This window comes from Mercenaria mercenaria, chromosome 6, assembly GCF_021730395.1.
Source record: "Mercenaria mercenaria strain notata chromosome 6, MADL_Memer_1, whole genome shotgun sequence".
NCBI lineage: Eukaryota > Metazoa > Mollusca > Bivalvia > Venerida > Veneridae > Mercenaria > Mercenaria mercenaria.
In genome coordinates, this window is record NC_069366.1 from 14,484,269 (window position 1) to 14,502,191 (window position 17,923).

At 33.9% G+C, this 17,923-nt stretch overlaps 1 protein-coding gene across 8 annotated transcripts in view; it reads right to left on the reverse strand.

Annotated features, from left to right (window-relative positions):
• Positions 1–17,923, reverse strand: part of LOC128557613 (mucolipin-3-like) — a 67,470-nt gene that overhangs the window by 17,647 nt on the left and 31,900 nt on the right. Inside the window, exons 1-4 of one of the 8 annotated variants that reach the window (XM_053545166.1) lie at positions 3,818–3,976; positions 2,419–2,462; positions 1,660–1,696; positions 136–297 (exon numbers count right to left, since the gene is read on the reverse strand). The exons of 5 other annotated variants lie outside the window; for them this stretch is intronic. In XM_053545166.1, the coding sequence (XP_053401141.1) occupies positions 136–297; positions 1,660–1,696; positions 2,419–2,457 (238 nt within the window). In that variant the 5' untranslated portion in view covers positions 2,458–2,462; positions 3,818–3,976. Of the gene's footprint in view, positions 1–135; positions 298–1,659; positions 1,697–2,418; positions 2,463–3,817; positions 3,977–17,923 lie in introns of those variants that run through there. 2 more of the 8 variants (XM_053545168.1, XM_053545169.1) reach the window with 2 other exon arrangements.

Genomic DNA, 17,923 nt, shown 5'->3' on the forward strand with positions numbered 1-17,923 from the left:
ATTAATGTAAGCGTAAAAATAGAATATTTTGTAAAATTTTATTATTCTTGCACTTGTAATTAACTATATGAAATAAAAACAAAGCATTGTTTAAAATCATGACATTTTATTCCTTCTGTTAATTGAATAAGATACCTTTGTTTTTGTGTTTGGAACAGATTTTAACGCTTCTAGAATCAACGTTTCCTCTCCTGTTAGATTGTTCATCTATGTTTCCGAGCATACGAACATGCGAGGAGCAGCGAGCTTCTACATTGTGTTTTGCTTTGTCATCGTCATCATAAGGTGGCTTTTCTTCTGCAAAAAATGACCCGAACATAATTAGTTTGAGGCAACGCAATATGCTGTAATCTCATTACGGGATTTAACGAATGCAACACATTCAGCAGCATTGTTAGTATACATAATTGTGGTAAAATCGTAGCACGTATAGTTATATTGATTAAACAATCACACCATGTTTCAACACGGAAAAAATCACTCACTCTTCATTGTTGACCAGTCTAATTTTATCAAGTACGTGAGAAAACACTCAGGCAAACGTAATACAACCATTAAGGTCATAAAGCTATCTCTTGTAAATGTTGTTGTTTTAATACCAATGGATGCGTGCATTTACAGAACGCATTTAGTATCTTCATAGGCTGTTACATGAGTGTCTTTTTATATTGAATTTATTAAACGGGTTGAATAAAATAATAAAATGCGAGGCTGTGCCGAGCACTGTATAAATGTTATTCCTAGAGTTTATTACATTCAATGTGAAAAGTCACATATATAATATTCTTTTTATCACATGCTAGCTTTTCCTGTCAAAACATCAAATATTCTTCTTTCTGTAACTATATAAACAAGTCAAATTGACCCACGACTCCTACACCATAAACGACGCCGACGACATTGCTTTATTAGATTAGTGTATCATTATTTATATCTAATGGCTTTATTACACTCAAGCGACGTCAAACATGTGATAAAAGATAATTTATTACGTCGTGTTGGCGTGCTTGAGGGCTTCTGTAGCACATTTAGTTGTATCGTCCTTGTTCCCCCGCAAACGCGCCAAAACCGAACTTTAGAAGTTTCGTTGTGTTGACTTGGAACACGTGTTTGGAACAAAACGAAACTATCAAGCTCAAGAACGAACCATTGAACGGAGCAGATCGCGCGCGCCAAAAGCCTTTTCTGTTCTTTTGCGTATCTCACTGCGCTGCGCATGTGCATATTCGTCATTTTCACTTGAGATGTTTTTATCAATATCTAGGCAAAATAGTTTGATTCAAAGGTGATATTTCGTACAGAAAGATTCGCAAATATGCCGCCATGGAATAGCGACAAAAGCTACTGTTGTGAAATCTTCATGAAAATTTTACGAATATGCGCATGCGCATAGCAACATACCAGATTTTTTGTGTGCCGTCTGCCGTTCGCGCCAACGCGAGACGAAAAGGCAATTTATTTCATACTTTTTATATTAGTGCGTATGCAAACGCAACAAAGCGCCATCATGAAATGTTTGTTGCGTTCAATGTCGAGAAATTTCCTAAATAAGCCACAATAGTTAATTGCTTCTTATACCAATCCGGTTTACAGTTATATTATGTTACATTCCTCTCTATTTTCATATTTGTTATTTTAATTTGAGTATTAATTTGGTACCTTCTTTTTGTATGACATCTTCAGAATTTATTGAAATCTGAAATGTAAAAGCAAGTACACTTACTCTTGTTTGTACAATAACAAGGACAAAGGCCAACATGTGTAGCAACTTGCAATGAAGGCGACTGCCCATAAGTCTTTGGGATACAGTACGCCAGTAATTTATTATTTTCTTTCTGTTTTATGTATCTTTTTGTAAATCAAAATGATGCTTCGTCATTAAATATTATATGTTTTATTTTTAATGAAATATGTTTGAATGACTTGTTCAACCATTATGGAGGATATCTGATATCAAAATATATAGCACAGTCAACTGTACATGTTCTATATTCACAGGTAGCCTAGCAACGAGCGACAATGTAAGATAGTTTGTTTACAAGAGCTTATATCTAAAATAAACAAGCATATTTTTTTCTTCCTAATCTTTTTTTAATTTATTGTTCTAATTGAATTTTGACTATTTTGAGTTTAAGAGCCAGTGGAAAAAATATTTATATCTTTCCACTTAGTCATGAACAAAAGATAACTTTATCTTACATCTAAAACAAATATATTTTTTAGTTCAGTTTAATCGTTTTAACAAAATTGTACCTAGTTGTAGTTCCCTGGAATAAAGAACGATTAAAAAAGATGTGCAAAATAGACTTGCGGGTAGCCAAGTGTCACAAACTTGTTTTTAGGGGCTGGAATAATATTATAACTAAAGTTTTACTTCAATAGTGTGTCATTTTAGAAATCTAAAACAGAACTGCTTACATTATCAATTCCTATCTCCTGTCTGTCTACACTGGCCATCTTTTCTGAAACATATGTCATAGTGCATGGTCTTGAATGCAGTTTCTTAAGTAATCATTTATGCAGTGTATACAGTAATAATAAATTATTACAATCATTACATGTTTTAAAGCAACAAGTCAATCGTTATAAGCTGTGGAATGGCCAATACTTAATTTTACAACCCGGTTTGTTTTGGGGATTTGTTTAAGGAAAACATTGTAAGCAGGAAAAGACTGGGTATTACTGAGGAAGTTACCTAAAGTTCTGAAAATTAAAATAGCAATTACCAAGCATAAATCATAAAAGATAGAAATTACTTTAACAAAATTTGTGAAAGTTATTTATATGTTATTAAGGGCAAAACGAACATATCAATATTATACCATTAACTCCTCTACAATTCATAACAAAGTTATCTTGTCTAAAATGTACAATGGTTTATTAAGTGCTATACTACAAAATATTATGTATGTTCATTTCAAATCCAAATGGAAACTAGAGCTATCACTAAAGGTGATGAATGTACCCCCCGCATGCACTGACACGGTACATTGCAATTTAACGCACACAAGATTGCATAATTATGTGGACTGTATGTATATAGACTGTATGTATACAGTTTAGTAACTAAAAACAAAGTCCCATAACTATGCAGAATATTTATCTAAAAGAACGTAACATGCACCATGCACAACTAGGGTTGGTACTGATCACTTGTGTGAAGTTTCATTAAATTGTGTGCAAGGGCGCGCACAAGATGGCATATGCAGACTGTATAAACATAGTATGTTAACAAGAAACAAAGTCCCATAACTCTGCAATTTTTGCTGTTGAAAGAACCTAACATGCCCCGTGCACAACTACTGTTGTTACTGATCACTTATGTGAAGTTTCATTAAATTGTGTCAAGGGGATGAGGAGAGATAGTGTGCACGAGATTGTGTCTATGTATATAGTACAGTAACAAAAAACAAAGTCCCGTAATTCTGCAAATTGTTTTTCTGAAAGAATCTAACATGTCCCATGCACAACTACTGTTGTTACTGATCACTTGTGTGAAGTTTCATTAAAATGTGTCAAGGGGATAAGGAGAGATGGTGCGCACAAGACTGTGTCTACGGACAGACAGACAGACAGACGGACAGACAGACAACCTGAAACTAGTATATCTCCCTTACAACTTTGTTGTCGGGGGGTACAACTACTACATAGAAATTTATATATCAGTTATAAACAAATATGTTTAAAAAGCATAATTAATGAGCACATATTATGCATTAATAAACAATTCAATATATTATAACTTATTATAATTTATTGTGACTTTAACAATATCTACTAGAACAAGTGAATATAAAAGCTTGAGAGTAATACATACTTTTACAGCAAAGATTCAGTTTTCGTTTCAATTAATGGTTTTCCGTTTCCCGTTTTATTTCCTGATTTAACAATTAAAACAACACTTTCATCCTTGTTTAATTGAATAGTCAATGACTACAAATACAATGCACTATTTTATATCGATTCAGTGCGTGCTTGTGATATCTGATCTGTATTAAACTTCCTGGGCTGATATAATACTCAAAACTCACAATAATTTGTGGCTTTATAGATTAGGTTACAACTCTAAGGTTATTTAGCTTGTAATATGACAAGGTTTCACTTCCTTTTCTAACAAATCTCAGTTGTATACAACAACATTTCACCTTGAAATTGAAATACATTCCGATTTTAAATCTTAGTGATTCTGTAGAACGCAAATATTTTATGTGATATTTCTTGTAAAAATTGACACACATCCAATCTGTTCTATGTACACACGTTTCAAACGTGGTTTATTTCAACATTTTTTAAAAATCCGTAATATATAAATTCAATTCATTCATTTCTATCTTGTTCCATATTTTATAGAAAATGTCCTTTGGATCCATTCACGTATTTTGGACAGTATTAAAATTGTGGTCGTTGCCTTTGGTCATATATTTTAAAGATAATCCTCCTTGGTCTATTATCACATATTTTTGACATATTGCTTTTTGGTAAAATAACTTATGATCTTAGAAATATTAGGACAAACAAAAGTTCAATTTATAATTGTATGTGCTGTGCTTACAAGTGCTATGTGGTGCATTTTTATAGCTTGGTTCATGATTAGAAATAAAATTGTAAAATGATCCTTTGGGAGCTCAGAGAGCAACGGAAAAGATATTTTCAGATTCTGTCCATGACTGGTAAGAAACCCCTAGCATTAGATTAAGCAGAACTTTTATTGCAGTAAAACTGTATCATTTCTATTATCCCAATGGACAGGAAAATATAACAACACTGAGTAAAGGCATTGGGAGGCATTTCCAACACAGCACGGCACTTAAAGACTTTTGCTGTGGTAAATAATAAAATCTGAAACCCTTTTTTGAAACAAAGGCCGCAACCAAGTGAAATTGATAGGTTTGATTGAGTCTGCTCATAAGGCGTAATGAAACATGCAGCATCCCTGCCAACCCCTAGCACCGGTTTAAGCAAATGTAAACCGGTTAAAAACGCACGCACATGATTTGCTAAGCACAAATATTAGCCCAAACTTAAATGACCAATGACATTCTGACTTCAAAACTTAAATTTGATGACCTATGACCCTTGTTATATTACAGTAATGTCTATTAATGCCATGGTTTCAGTCAAAACAGTTTTATAGTAGAGTCAGCAATCCATGGACTTGACATTTTTAAGATTTATACAAAAGGAAATTTCATAAATTCATTGAGATTTTAATATTATGAATTGCTGCAACCATGAACTTCACGAAAATACTACTACACAAACATTAGAGATTTCACAGTCTATCTATATACAGTCATTACAAAGTCTTTCATTGGTTTACAAAACTGGTATCCCCTGACAAGTCACAACTTTTCCTATGATTCATATTTCGTAATACTTTGTAGTAGGATTACAATAGTCCATAATTTGATATCCTTTCATGATCCTTTCATCATTCAGACACGTCAATGAAGAAATTTTAGTAATTTTCAAAAGATTTATCAGATAAAATGGCGGTCAAAATAGGTTTACTGTCTCAAAATGAAAGTATATCATATCAGATACATTTGTCTCATAATCGAAACATTGCGACTAAATGCAAAAAAGGATTTACAATACAATGGAAAAAATTGCTTTAAAATGTAAATAGCGAAATGAATGCCGCATGCGTTTCAGTTGCTTGGATCACATAACCGGCAGGATGTAATGTTTACCTCTATCGCAGTTTAACATTAAATGTGTGACAAAAAGTCTCTTTGAACCTATATTTCATCTTACACCTCGTCTTTTCAGCCTTTAAATTTTTATTCATTGAATTCCTGTTTATATATATTTTTTTTTTATTGTCGAAAAATGACGATATGTCTGTGCGTATGTAAGTATGTTGAGTTACGTGCCTTCCATGTGCATTATAGGTCTACTCCGGTCATACTGGCCAGTCGCTTTCAGAAGAGGCTTCACGTTCTATTTCCTTTCCCAGGATCTTCACCCTTGGGGAGATTCATTGACCTGCACAAAGGGAAGTGGATTCCCTTTTTCACATCCCCCGCTGAATAGTTTCAGCATTGGTTTTGCTACGCCTTGACCCCCTATAAATGTAATAAAATAGGCGTGTTAAAACATACCAAATAGCTATTACCAAACATTCACAAGGATTGCATTTTTCATTCGTTTAACATTTGGATCCCGAATTGAAATTCGCGCTCTTTGCGTCGTCATTTCGTACTTGGGCACTTACAACCGGAGCAAAAACATTCACAAAGAAAGGTTACATCCTACGTTTTCTGGCGATTTTGTATTCTGATTTCAAAGCATGGTTTAGATTTAAAAAAAAAAAAAAGAAAAAAAAAAAAAGAAAAAAAACATGAATTTGAAGCAAAATCACTTGAAACTTAATTATCTATCATTTTATTTTATACTATATGTATTTCAATATTGATGGGACAACGATGCGGCTTATTTTCACTAATTTTGAAGAATATTAGGCGCTAAGTTGCTGTTGAAGCGTTATATGCAGGCGATAGGTAATGCCGCGGGGTTTTGTGGTTTCATGATCAATTGATGAAACTTCATTTATGCTGTAATCATCAACTAATATCTATTTGAGTGTTCTTTTCAACCTCATGAGGTTTAATTCTAAGTTAACGTCACAAATAATGTATTGATGATTTGATACGCATTTTGCACTTATCTCCGTTGTGAGTGAAAGAAGACTTTTTAGAGAAAACTAATATCCTTTTCAGCATGTTCAGTAATGTTTTTTTCTTTTAATCATAACACTAGCGCAACAAAGTGTGTTTTTATCAAATATCCTACTTTTCCTGGGGGACCTCCCACAAACCCGCCTATCGGGGAGTGTGGGACACAACCTCCCTAACTAGCCCCTCTGACTGTCATCGCTTTGCCTTATCACTCAAATTTACCCAACAACAATGAACAAAACGCGCGTACTCAATTGCCGCGGTAAACTTTAGTCTCTCGCTACGGCCATGTACACCCTCTTGAAAGTATTCCACAGGCGTATATCCTTTTTGTATGATTTCGATATGTTAAATTATGGTTCTATTATGCATTATTTCTTAAGTAAGAAGAATTAATTAAAATTGATAATGTTTTAAATACCATACGCAGTTGACAGTTTAATTTTGGTTTAGGCAGCAATAAAATTTAACCTTAGAACTTTTTGTGATTGTTTTCGAAAGGGAAAATATCGCATGTTTGAGAAGAAGAGGAAGAACAAACAAACAAAACAAGTACAAAAATGTATTTGCGCTGAAAACGATAATAATAAGTTTCTAATTTACTACCACATAATAAATCTTTAATGTTCTTATTATAAAAATAACGTGTTCGAACATCTGTCGTATAAACAACAATGGGACACCTCCATATAGATTACAGTATATCGTTTTTCATGAAAATCGCCTAAATTTGTAATACGAAATTGTTACCAGATCAATATCTTTACACACATTAAATAATGAAAGAAATAAACACTTTGTACTAAAATACATCTTCATTTGTAAGCTACATTAATATGTTATGAAAGAAGGGGTTATGGCCCCAAAATATACATATTTAACCTCATGAATGTGTATTATGACGTAATTATAATATAAAACTCGGTTTAACACTTAAATAGGTGTATCATTATAAATACACACTTTTACGTGTATATTGACCTTATCTTAAAATAAACAAAACCTTATCTGAGCTCCAAATCCAATGTATCAGTATAAGAGATTTTCAACTTACTTCGACGCGGACTGCGGACAGCGGACTGCGTACTTACAGTACGGGTTTTCTCAAAATATTTAAAGGTTCGCAAAGGAAAGAAAACATACTTAGGGTATATATGTTTCTTTTACCTATATGTGTAGTAACTTATGCCTTCATTGTACAAATTAGAGTATTGTGATATAAAAAATTATTTGCTATTACACAATACATACGTTTGAAAATATATGGATAGTGAACAGACTAATTTAAAACACGTAATCGCGATTTTCAGATGTTATCTAAATACTCTGTCCCATTTTACTTGCGTTAAGCAGGTTCTTCAATTATACGTATGCTTTAACATTTTGTTTTTATATTTTGAGACATTTCTGGCGTTACTTAACCTCCGCGCGAATCGAACGACATGACATGTGAAGTTTTGAACCCACTCTACTTCGATAATACTTTACCTTAATGTGTTCATGCACTAAAAATACAACATGAAACATGGATTTGAAGATAACGGCGATTCCTGGTTTTAATATGTGTCCGTCCATACAATTCCTAGACTAGTTTTTTCTAGCAACAAAATAAGAAAAAAAACGCAGTACAAAATATTATTGTTGAAAAAAATAATAAAACATTCTGAATGAAATAAAAGTCCGTTTAATTTTTGTTGCATAGTATAAATACCGTGTTCTCGTAGACTTCTGTACGAAAAAGGTCATTGTTTTTCATTAATTTTGATAATTGTATCTAATGTTCGATAAAATAGAAGTTTTACTGAAATATCTTGAATGATTTAGTTCAACACTTTGTATAAACATACAGGAAGTTCTCATACATGTATCTTTCAACCCCGTCGAAACGAGATCCGATACATTACCACATTTTAACTAAATCATCCTGAATTAGTTATGTATCAGCATGTTTGGAAATAAAAAAAAGGAAATAGCCACTTCGTATTTTCATAATGATTAAATCTGATATAAGAATTGCATGTTAAAAGTTAAGTTTTAAATTTACTATCTTAAAGTGACTACTCAGTATGGATTATCAGTCTCAACTGGAATTTAATCTTTAAGTACCATTAAAACTGGCTGTCAAAATGTCAATCTAAAACCCAGCGGAGACCGAAAATTGTTTTGTGAACAGTAGGCATGGGACGCGTCCAAGGTCAAATTCCGATCATCATGCATACATATGGTATGTGTAGATACTCGGCTTTGGGGAACTTGGACAAAGATTTAAACTCATGAAAACTCACGGTATATATTGGTTTAAAAATTTATAATGTAGCCATCTTTTATATCCTGATAACGTGACCGAGAAAACTGAATGAATTCAGTACTGTATAACAAGAGGGCCATGATGGCCCTATATCGCTCACCTGTTATCATTGCACTTGAGGACAAGAAGGTCCTCAGAAAAATATCTAAGACCACAAAGGACAGGAACAACAAAGAGAAGAAATTTACCAAAAAGAAAAAAATTCTTACAAGGTACAGATATGTCAAAATACACCTAAAAATTGGAGGTACCATCCATGTTGTACCACAGAAAAGTGGTCAAGGTTTTTCCCTACGGCCAATAATATAAAAGTTACTAAAAATAACCTATTTATAGTAACGTAAAAGGGAAGTAATTAAAAAAAATTATTTTAAGTAAACAAAAGAAGGATCTGCCAAATAAATCTGTTGACATAAATGAAATTTCAGATCAGTATCTTCATTAGTTACGGAGATATACCCATTTTAATTTGAAATAAAGGGAGGTAATTTGACATAAAATCAGTCCATAGTTATCTACCCTGATTGGCTCAGTCCAACTAATGACAATAATGAAATTTCAAATAAGTCCTATAAGTACTTACTGATATAAATCCATTTTGATTACAATCAGGGGAGGTAATCAGATATAAAATAACTCTGGAACCAACGATTGGATGTGATTTGCATGGAATCCAAGATTTATTGTTGTTGAAGATATTTTGGAAGTTTGTATCAAATAAAGCCATAAATGAAGTATCTATATGGCTGCAAAAGCCAAAATAGCCAATTTTGGACCTTTCAGGGGCCATAACTCTGGAACCCATGATGGAATCTGGCCAGTTCAAAAAAGGAACCAAGATCTTGTGGTAATACAAGTTGTGTGCAAGTTTGGTTAAAATCAAATCATAAATGAAGCTGCTATTGTGCAGACAAGGTCAAAATAGCTAATTTTGGCCCTATCAGGGGCCATAACACTGGAACCCATTAATGGATCTGGCTGATTTAAAAAGGAACCGAGATCTTATGGTAACAGAAGTTTTGTGCAAGTTTGATTAAATTCAAATCATAAACGAAACTGCTATTGTGCAGACAAGGTCAAAATAGCTAATTCTGGCCCTTTCAGGGGCCATAACTCTGGAACCCATGATGGAATTTTGCCAGTTCAAGAAAGGAACCAGGATCTTATAGTGATACAAGTTGTGTGCAAGTTTGGTTAAAATAAAATCATAAATGAAGCTGCTATTGTGCAGACAAGGTTAAAATAGCTTATTCTGGCCCTTTCAGGGGCCATAACTCTGGAACCCATATCAGAATCTGGCCAGTTCAAGAAAGGAACCGAGATCTTATGGTGATACAAGCTGTGTGCAAGTTTGGTTAAAATTAAATCATAAATGAAACCACTATCGTGCAGACAAGAAATGTTGACGCACGCATGCACGGACGGACGCACGGACACACGGACTGACGACGGACGACGGACGAAGGGTGATCACAAAAGCTCACCTTATCACTATGTGACAGGTGAGCTAAAAATGAATTTGTAGGGTTTTAAATAGTTCAGAATATATATATATAATACCAAGTAAGACATTTTTTACCGCGGTGCATTAAACTTTCACGCATCGTATCGTGCATATTCAAAATTGTGCTTCGTACAATAGCATTTCAGCGACCCGAGTGCAACAGTACGAAACTATGTTTCTAAAATCACTATATACATTCTTTGATACCAAATATTCAACTAACTTGTAAAATATGTTGTTTTGATTACCTGATTAAAAATAGACGAACCTCTTGCGGGAAGAGTGTCTGTCTCATTACCAGGTGGTCATTGGTTCAAATCCTTGATTAAAAGGTATGTTGATCATTGAATTAACAGCCGTTTTCACTGCTAGCGAATACTGGCTAGAACCTCGCGAAATTGACTACAAGCGTATAAATAAGTTGGTAAACTTCAGATAAAAAAGAATAAGTTTGCGATGTCTTGTTTATAAATACGGTAGTCGAAAGATTTGTATAGATACATTAATAAAAAAGGGTATAAAAGGTAAAAGGAGATTTTTTTAATGCGCCCACGCTGTTAAGAATTTAAGACAAAATATATGTATATCGGTAATTCATATATACAATACAACAGATATAATATTAATAAATCTTATGACTGTCTTTTCTCGGATATTTTAAATGGAAACAGTATTACGGCATTAGAACCGGATGCTAAATATGCCACTGTTCAGTTATGCATAAAAAAAACTTATATACAGTTTGAGAAAACCCCTATAATAAGTTCGCAGTCCGTGGTCCGCAGTACGCGTTGAAGTAAGCTGAAAATCTCTATTAATCTTAATAGATTGTGATAAATTGTAAAACAGCAAACATACTTCTATCTTAAACACAAACCAAAGTCATACTTTGTCTTATGGATTATATGTTTGTGATATATTATATAACTACCTTTGACACTGAGAAGAATATTACTTTAACACAGTTATTGTCCGTCAGTTTTGTTTAAAATGCAAACACATATTATTCATGAAATTATGAAGTTATGAAATAAGGATTAACCTAACATCATATGTCAACATACTTTATTGACACTGTCTGAAAATATTGAGAGATAAAGTATGATAAAGCACAACATATTCAACAATAAGAGAAGTGTTGTGTTTTTTTTTTAATTTAAAGTGGCATTATACGCATCTTACTGCACATAGTGTCTTCTTTGTGAATGTTTTATAAAAGCAATTTTCGGTTGCTTTTATGGATTCCGTAGTATTTAAATGTGTTAGATTAACGAAAATGCCACGTAAGTATTTGAAGTTGATGTTTTAGAAATAAAGAAATCGGACAAATAAAATAATAGTGTTTTTCTTCAGTCTTCTACGCAGTGATCTCCCTTACCTATAGGAAGAGATTTCTGAAGTTGAAGGGAAGCAACTCTTACGTGCAGTTTGACTTTTCTTTAAATAACTGCCCCAGTCAAAATAAGAAAAGTTATTATTTCGTTCTGGTAACAGGAAGAGTTTCGGGTATTGGGTTAAAAGCTTTAATTTCTTTAACTCTGTTTACACACACATCTATTTCAGCTGGACTTTTACTTAAAAATGCGCATATTTCCACTTAAAGAGGAACATATCTTTTTCTGTAGTAAATGAAACAATTCCAGAGAAGAATGTATGTTTGAAATATTTAAAGAGGAAGACATATTTCTATAATAAATAAAACATTTTCAGAGAGGTTCATGTTTTAATATATATTTTACAGGAAGTGATACATTATCACAGAGGAGTGTACTTTTTTAATTTAAAAGGGGAAGATATTTTCAACAGCAAATAAAACATTTTCTGAGAGGAGAGTATTTTTTTTTCTTTTTTTTTGAAAAAAAAAAAACAAAAAATAAAGCTTTTATATTCAAAAAGGGAGATACTTTTTCAAAAGCAAATAAAACATTTTCAGAGAGGCCTAAGTGTATTTAAAAACAAACACACTTTAAGAGGAACATTTTAATCTATTGCACATACACAATTTTTAGAAGGGGATGCGATTTATTTATGAAGTAGAAATATTGGATTAAATATCAATACAATTTGAGCAAATTTATTGGTATATTCATGGTCATTACGCAACAGGAAGAATTATTTTAATAAAAATAGATTATACAGTCACAGTGGAGGAACATTCCTCATATGAATAAACAAAACGCAAGATGAGAGGGAAACAATTGATATATTCAAATTCTTAATGAATCAACAGTCTGAGACAATAAGTTAAACGAATGAAGGCTATAGCGGCTCGACCGACTCGGTCAACAAAAAAGTCTCTAATGGCCAAGCGACTCGACAAATATACAGGCCGGTGCAAGCTGTTCACACTTTGCAGACTCGGTCAGGACATCGCCATTCTAACTATGGATTATCAGACGAAGAATCCTCAGCAAGTTCTGACAGTAAATTTGTATTTCTGTCACAAATTGAACAATTATACCCTGAAAGTAATGGCATTAGGGAAATCAACGCCTTATCAGTGAAAATGTGAACTTGAACTTGTTTTCCCGTAAGATGTTCACTGCGAGTCAACAGAAAAAAAAAAACATGAGGGAAAAATACAAGATATAAGTAAATTGTGAAAACCTTACTGTATGAAGGTGAATATTGAACTTTAATACGAGTCACGTCACATGACCAAAGCTAAAGACCTTACACTTGTGAAAGTACAAACCCTGTTTAACTTAGCTAAAGTTGTGTTCTTGTGCTTGAAGTAATCACTAACGCACTGAAAAGTAAAACTCATGGAAACAAGAAAAAAGCGGCCAAGGATACTGACCCAGTAATTCTCTAGGCTGCAGTATTCACTGAAATTAACCAGATTCGGAAGGACGGATTAAAGTATGAAATGCAAGCCAACAATAAGAACGGCTGTGCAGCACAATGATTTCAAGAGTCATCAAAGGAGTAGCTATTCAGAGATGATCTGCGAAAAAGATAAAGGATATAAATGACACGAAATCAGTGTCATATAAACCTGGAAAAACGTGTGAGAAAATGTTTCATTTATACAAGAAGGATGAAAAGTCTTCGAGGCACACCGGACTGTTTCGTGAGAAGCCTTTCTTAGACAAGCGGAGATCCCATCCTCGAGCAATGGAGGGGAAACAGCAATTCGCAAATTAGCACAGTTAGCAGATGCAAAGGTGAGAACTTGCATGTTTTTGAATATATATACCTTAAATACCCCTTAAAATTTCACTGGTGGGAAAGTAGCAAACTATAATTTACAATGGTGCCAGATTACTTTAGATACACGTATATGGATTTATGAAATTTTAGACGTTGTGCATGGCATTGACATTCCTTATGAGGAAATACCACGTCAAAATCCTGTAAATTTTTCAGAAAGTGAAGAATAGTTAATTCAGACAGAACTGTCATTGTTGTTACAGAAAAGTTAGATTATACGCAAAACTACGATAGTGGTTTTGTTTTCTAGCATTTTTAAATGCAAGAAGAAAGATGATTCAGTCAACATTATTTTGAATTTAGAAAGCTCAATGCCTATGTACAGTTTGATCATTTTAGCTGGAAACTTTACAGACTGCCATTTCTTTGATTAAGCCTGGTGTGTATTTTGAAAGTTGTGATTTAAAGGATGCTTATTACAGTTTAAACACCAGTGAATCCAGTTAAAATTTCTTTAACATTTTCTGGAAGAATAGATGTTTTCCTTTTAAAGTTCTATGTAATGGCTCAAAGATTGGTCCCCTCTATTTCACAGAACTATTAAATTGTGCATTCTCGCATTTAAGAAATCAGGGCTATGTAAATACTGAATATATTGATGACTCATTGCTGCAAAGAGATACATGTGATTTGGAACCTCAAGGTATCTTGATATTTTAATCATAGACAACTTATATTTTTCAGAAATGGTGAAACACATTTACCCAAAAGAGTTACAGCTTAACAAGGCTAATACTTCAGACTTAGAAGCCTTGGATTTAAATTTAACAATTGTGTATAATAATCTAGAAACGAAAATATATGATAAAAGGGACGATTTTAATTTTGTCAATTTCCCCCACATTGATAGGGATTTCCCTCGAGCAACATCATACGGTGTCTATGTTTCACAAAATATTTGTTTTACAAGAGCTTGCTCAAAGATAGAGGACTTTAATAATAGAAATCTTCATATCACCAAGAAAGTATTACAACAGGGTACCGTGATCATAAGCTACGGTAAGCTTTCAGTAAATTTTACTACAGATCGTCCGAACTGTACAATACTAACTTGAAAACACTTGGACTTACACATCCGGAATACTGTGGAGATGTAGTTTATAAAATTTGGAAAGTCCTGATTTTAATCAGATATTTGTAAAATGTGTTTAGAAGTTTATCAAAAGAGGACACGATACGAAAAACGTGTAGAAATAGTGCATGTTTAGTGATTGACCCCTCTACAGTTAATCGCTACGCTTTGTTATTTGATGGTGCGATGACTAATAAAGTGTAAGACGCCATGATGCTTTTCTCCTAGATCCTACATACAAAGGTCTGAGGGTGTTGAATTTTATCTTGCAGTTTCTTAGTCGTGTCCTTATAAATTAGGCTCTTGGTGCTCTGACTTCAGACAAGTCGTTGAGTACATTAGTGTAATTATACCTTAGATTACCTTAATTCTATGTTTTACTTAATTAATTTTCTCAGCGAGGATATTATTTACATTGTGTGGTCTAACTTATGGAAAATGGGGTAAGTGCAAGCCCTTAACGTGTTTAAACCCACAGTTTCCTTTATATAGGTTACTGACCGTTCCAAGGCTATAACCCTATTTTCTATCTGTCTTGTATTTTCTTTTGCGTATGTTGTCTTGTTTGTTGTTAGCGTTTTACCCCTCCTCATTGCTCCCCTGTCGCCCCATCCTTTCACCTTCCATTTGCGCTCCCCCGTTTTTGGCGTCCCCTCCCCCTTTACTATGTGTTGGTTTTCGTGGCCCCCTCACCTTTATTTGGGCTGCCGGGGTCTTGGGGCAGTGTACGATTGTTTTATCCTGCTTGTTGGTGTGCGTTTGTGTGCTTGTGTTAGTTAGTTGGGTGTGGTTAGTGTTTTACCTTGATACATGAGTGTCTGCGCTATTGTGGTTTACGTTGTAGTATTACTTTGATTAACGAACGAGGCATTCCCTTTGTATATTCATCCTTGTTCTTCTTTCCCCTTCAATCTCCTCCCCCACCCACTTTCTACCCCTTACCACTTCCTCCCCCTCTATCTATATTTGGCATAAATTTGTTTGTACTTGTTAGATTTTTGAAGCAACTCGTTTGTAATATTTTTTCCGTTACAGCTTCTTTTTGTTGTGGGCCTACTTTATAAATGCGTTGCTCTGAGGCTGTGTTTTAGTACTCCGTGCTTCCGAGAAATCTACCCTTACCTTTTATCTTTTGTGTTTGTGGAACGTAATTGCTTGATTCTCTAGGTTTTACTCTACACCCCGTGTTTATACCTGAACAAATCATTGAATTTTTAGATTTTCCTTTAAAATCATTAGATGTGCTAGTAAGCCTTACGACAGAACAGGCAGAGCAATTATGAAACAATGGTCTTCAGTTTCAGAGGAACACATATTTCAATACTGCTGTTGTCAGTGGTTTGGGAAAAATAAGTGGCTTGCAAAGAAATATGTGTATTAAATCAGGCCTGACTGTGTGAGATAGATAGATAGATAGATAGATAGATGCAGAGCAAGTTTCTGGTGTAAATAATATCGCTGATTCAGATTTCCAAACGAATAATTGTGATAGGGAGCGGATTTTAAGCAAACAAATATTCTTTGACATTTCTAATTTGTATGGTTCACCTGATGTTGATTTATTTTCTGTAGGGTAAATCATCTAGTTATTTGTTACTATGCATGGAGACCAGATCCAGGTGAAATAGCAATCGATACTTTCAACAGGTGTGGTCCCATAGATATCTACTTTTCTCAGTTGTTCCCAATCACGAATGTTACAGATTGTCCTAACGTCTCCGTACACAGATCTGCTCATTCAACCAGCGATTGTCCTTGTCCATTCATTTTTGTGCAGACTACGCCTTGCAGTTTTTCGGATATTTGGGATAAGTTTGTACAGAGGGAGTATCGGACGACGTTGCCAGCATCACACTGTCGTCAGGTAAAAACAACACAAAAGTCCAATATGGGAATAATATTAAAATTGGTTCAGTTTTTGCAACGCACAAAATATTAATTTATTTTCACCACATGTAAAAAAGATATTTTAAACTTGTTTGAACTTCCTTTATAAGAAAGCTCTTAGCTATAGTGCTTTAACTTTTAGCCTGCCGGAGACAAGTGATCCTGCTTTCGTTCTGCAACCAGTGCAGACCAAGAAGGTCCTGCACATCCGTACAGTCTGATCATGGTCTGCACTGTTCGCCATTCAATCAGTATTGTTTTGGTTAGCATCCCTTTTAACAGTTAATGGTACTGTTCAATTTGAAAGACGGACAAGCTCAGTACAGAAATTAATCAGGGTAAGGATTAAACGCCGCTAGATCAGCTGGTAACTCTTTAATAAATACCATGAATTGTTACACTAACTGGTTGGGAACCAATCATTTGCTGAAGAGATTTATGAGGGGTGTGTTTTTACTCGGGCCTTCTCTACCCAGATATCAGTTTACATGGGGTGTCGAAATTGTTTGTATTATCTGAAACAAATACATCCACGCGTAGATTGAAAACTTATAGCATTTAAATTAATGCGATTGTTTGATTTGTTGGCTGCACAAAGATTGCAACCCTTTCACCTTCTACGAACGGGAAATATAGAAATGTACCACAATTAGTGTAAAAATAGAATAACTGAATTGTTAAGACAATCTACGCCTGGCAACCATTTGATTGAGTTATATTTTCAAAAATTTTCTGATAAATCATTGTGTGTTGTTACAATATTACATTAATACATAAAAACATCAAGTTTACACAACACTGAGACTTTGCTGTTTATTAGTTTAAGTAAATCTCATAAAGCAGTGTCAAAGGATAGATGCAATCGCTAGATTGACTGGTCAAGTAAGTACTGGTAAACGCAGGCATCGACACTACTAGGTTAAAGTGTCATAGCATCAGAGCTGCTTCTACATCGCGTGCTTCTAAGAAACATGTGCCTGTGAGTACTTTAATGAGAACTGCTGGTTGGTCAAAGGAGTCAACTTCCCGGAGGTTTTATAATAAGCCAAACACAAATGACACGGCTTTCGCAGAAGCTTTTCTAACAAAATGACTGCTCACAAACTGATTTATTGAGGTTCTAAGAAATTTACCTGCGGTGAATGGTATATAACAAAATGACTTTCATATAAATTCTGTAGTATTATGTAGTATTATGTTTATTCATTATCAATACTATCATGAATGTTTTATATCATTAATTGATACTTAGTTTTGTT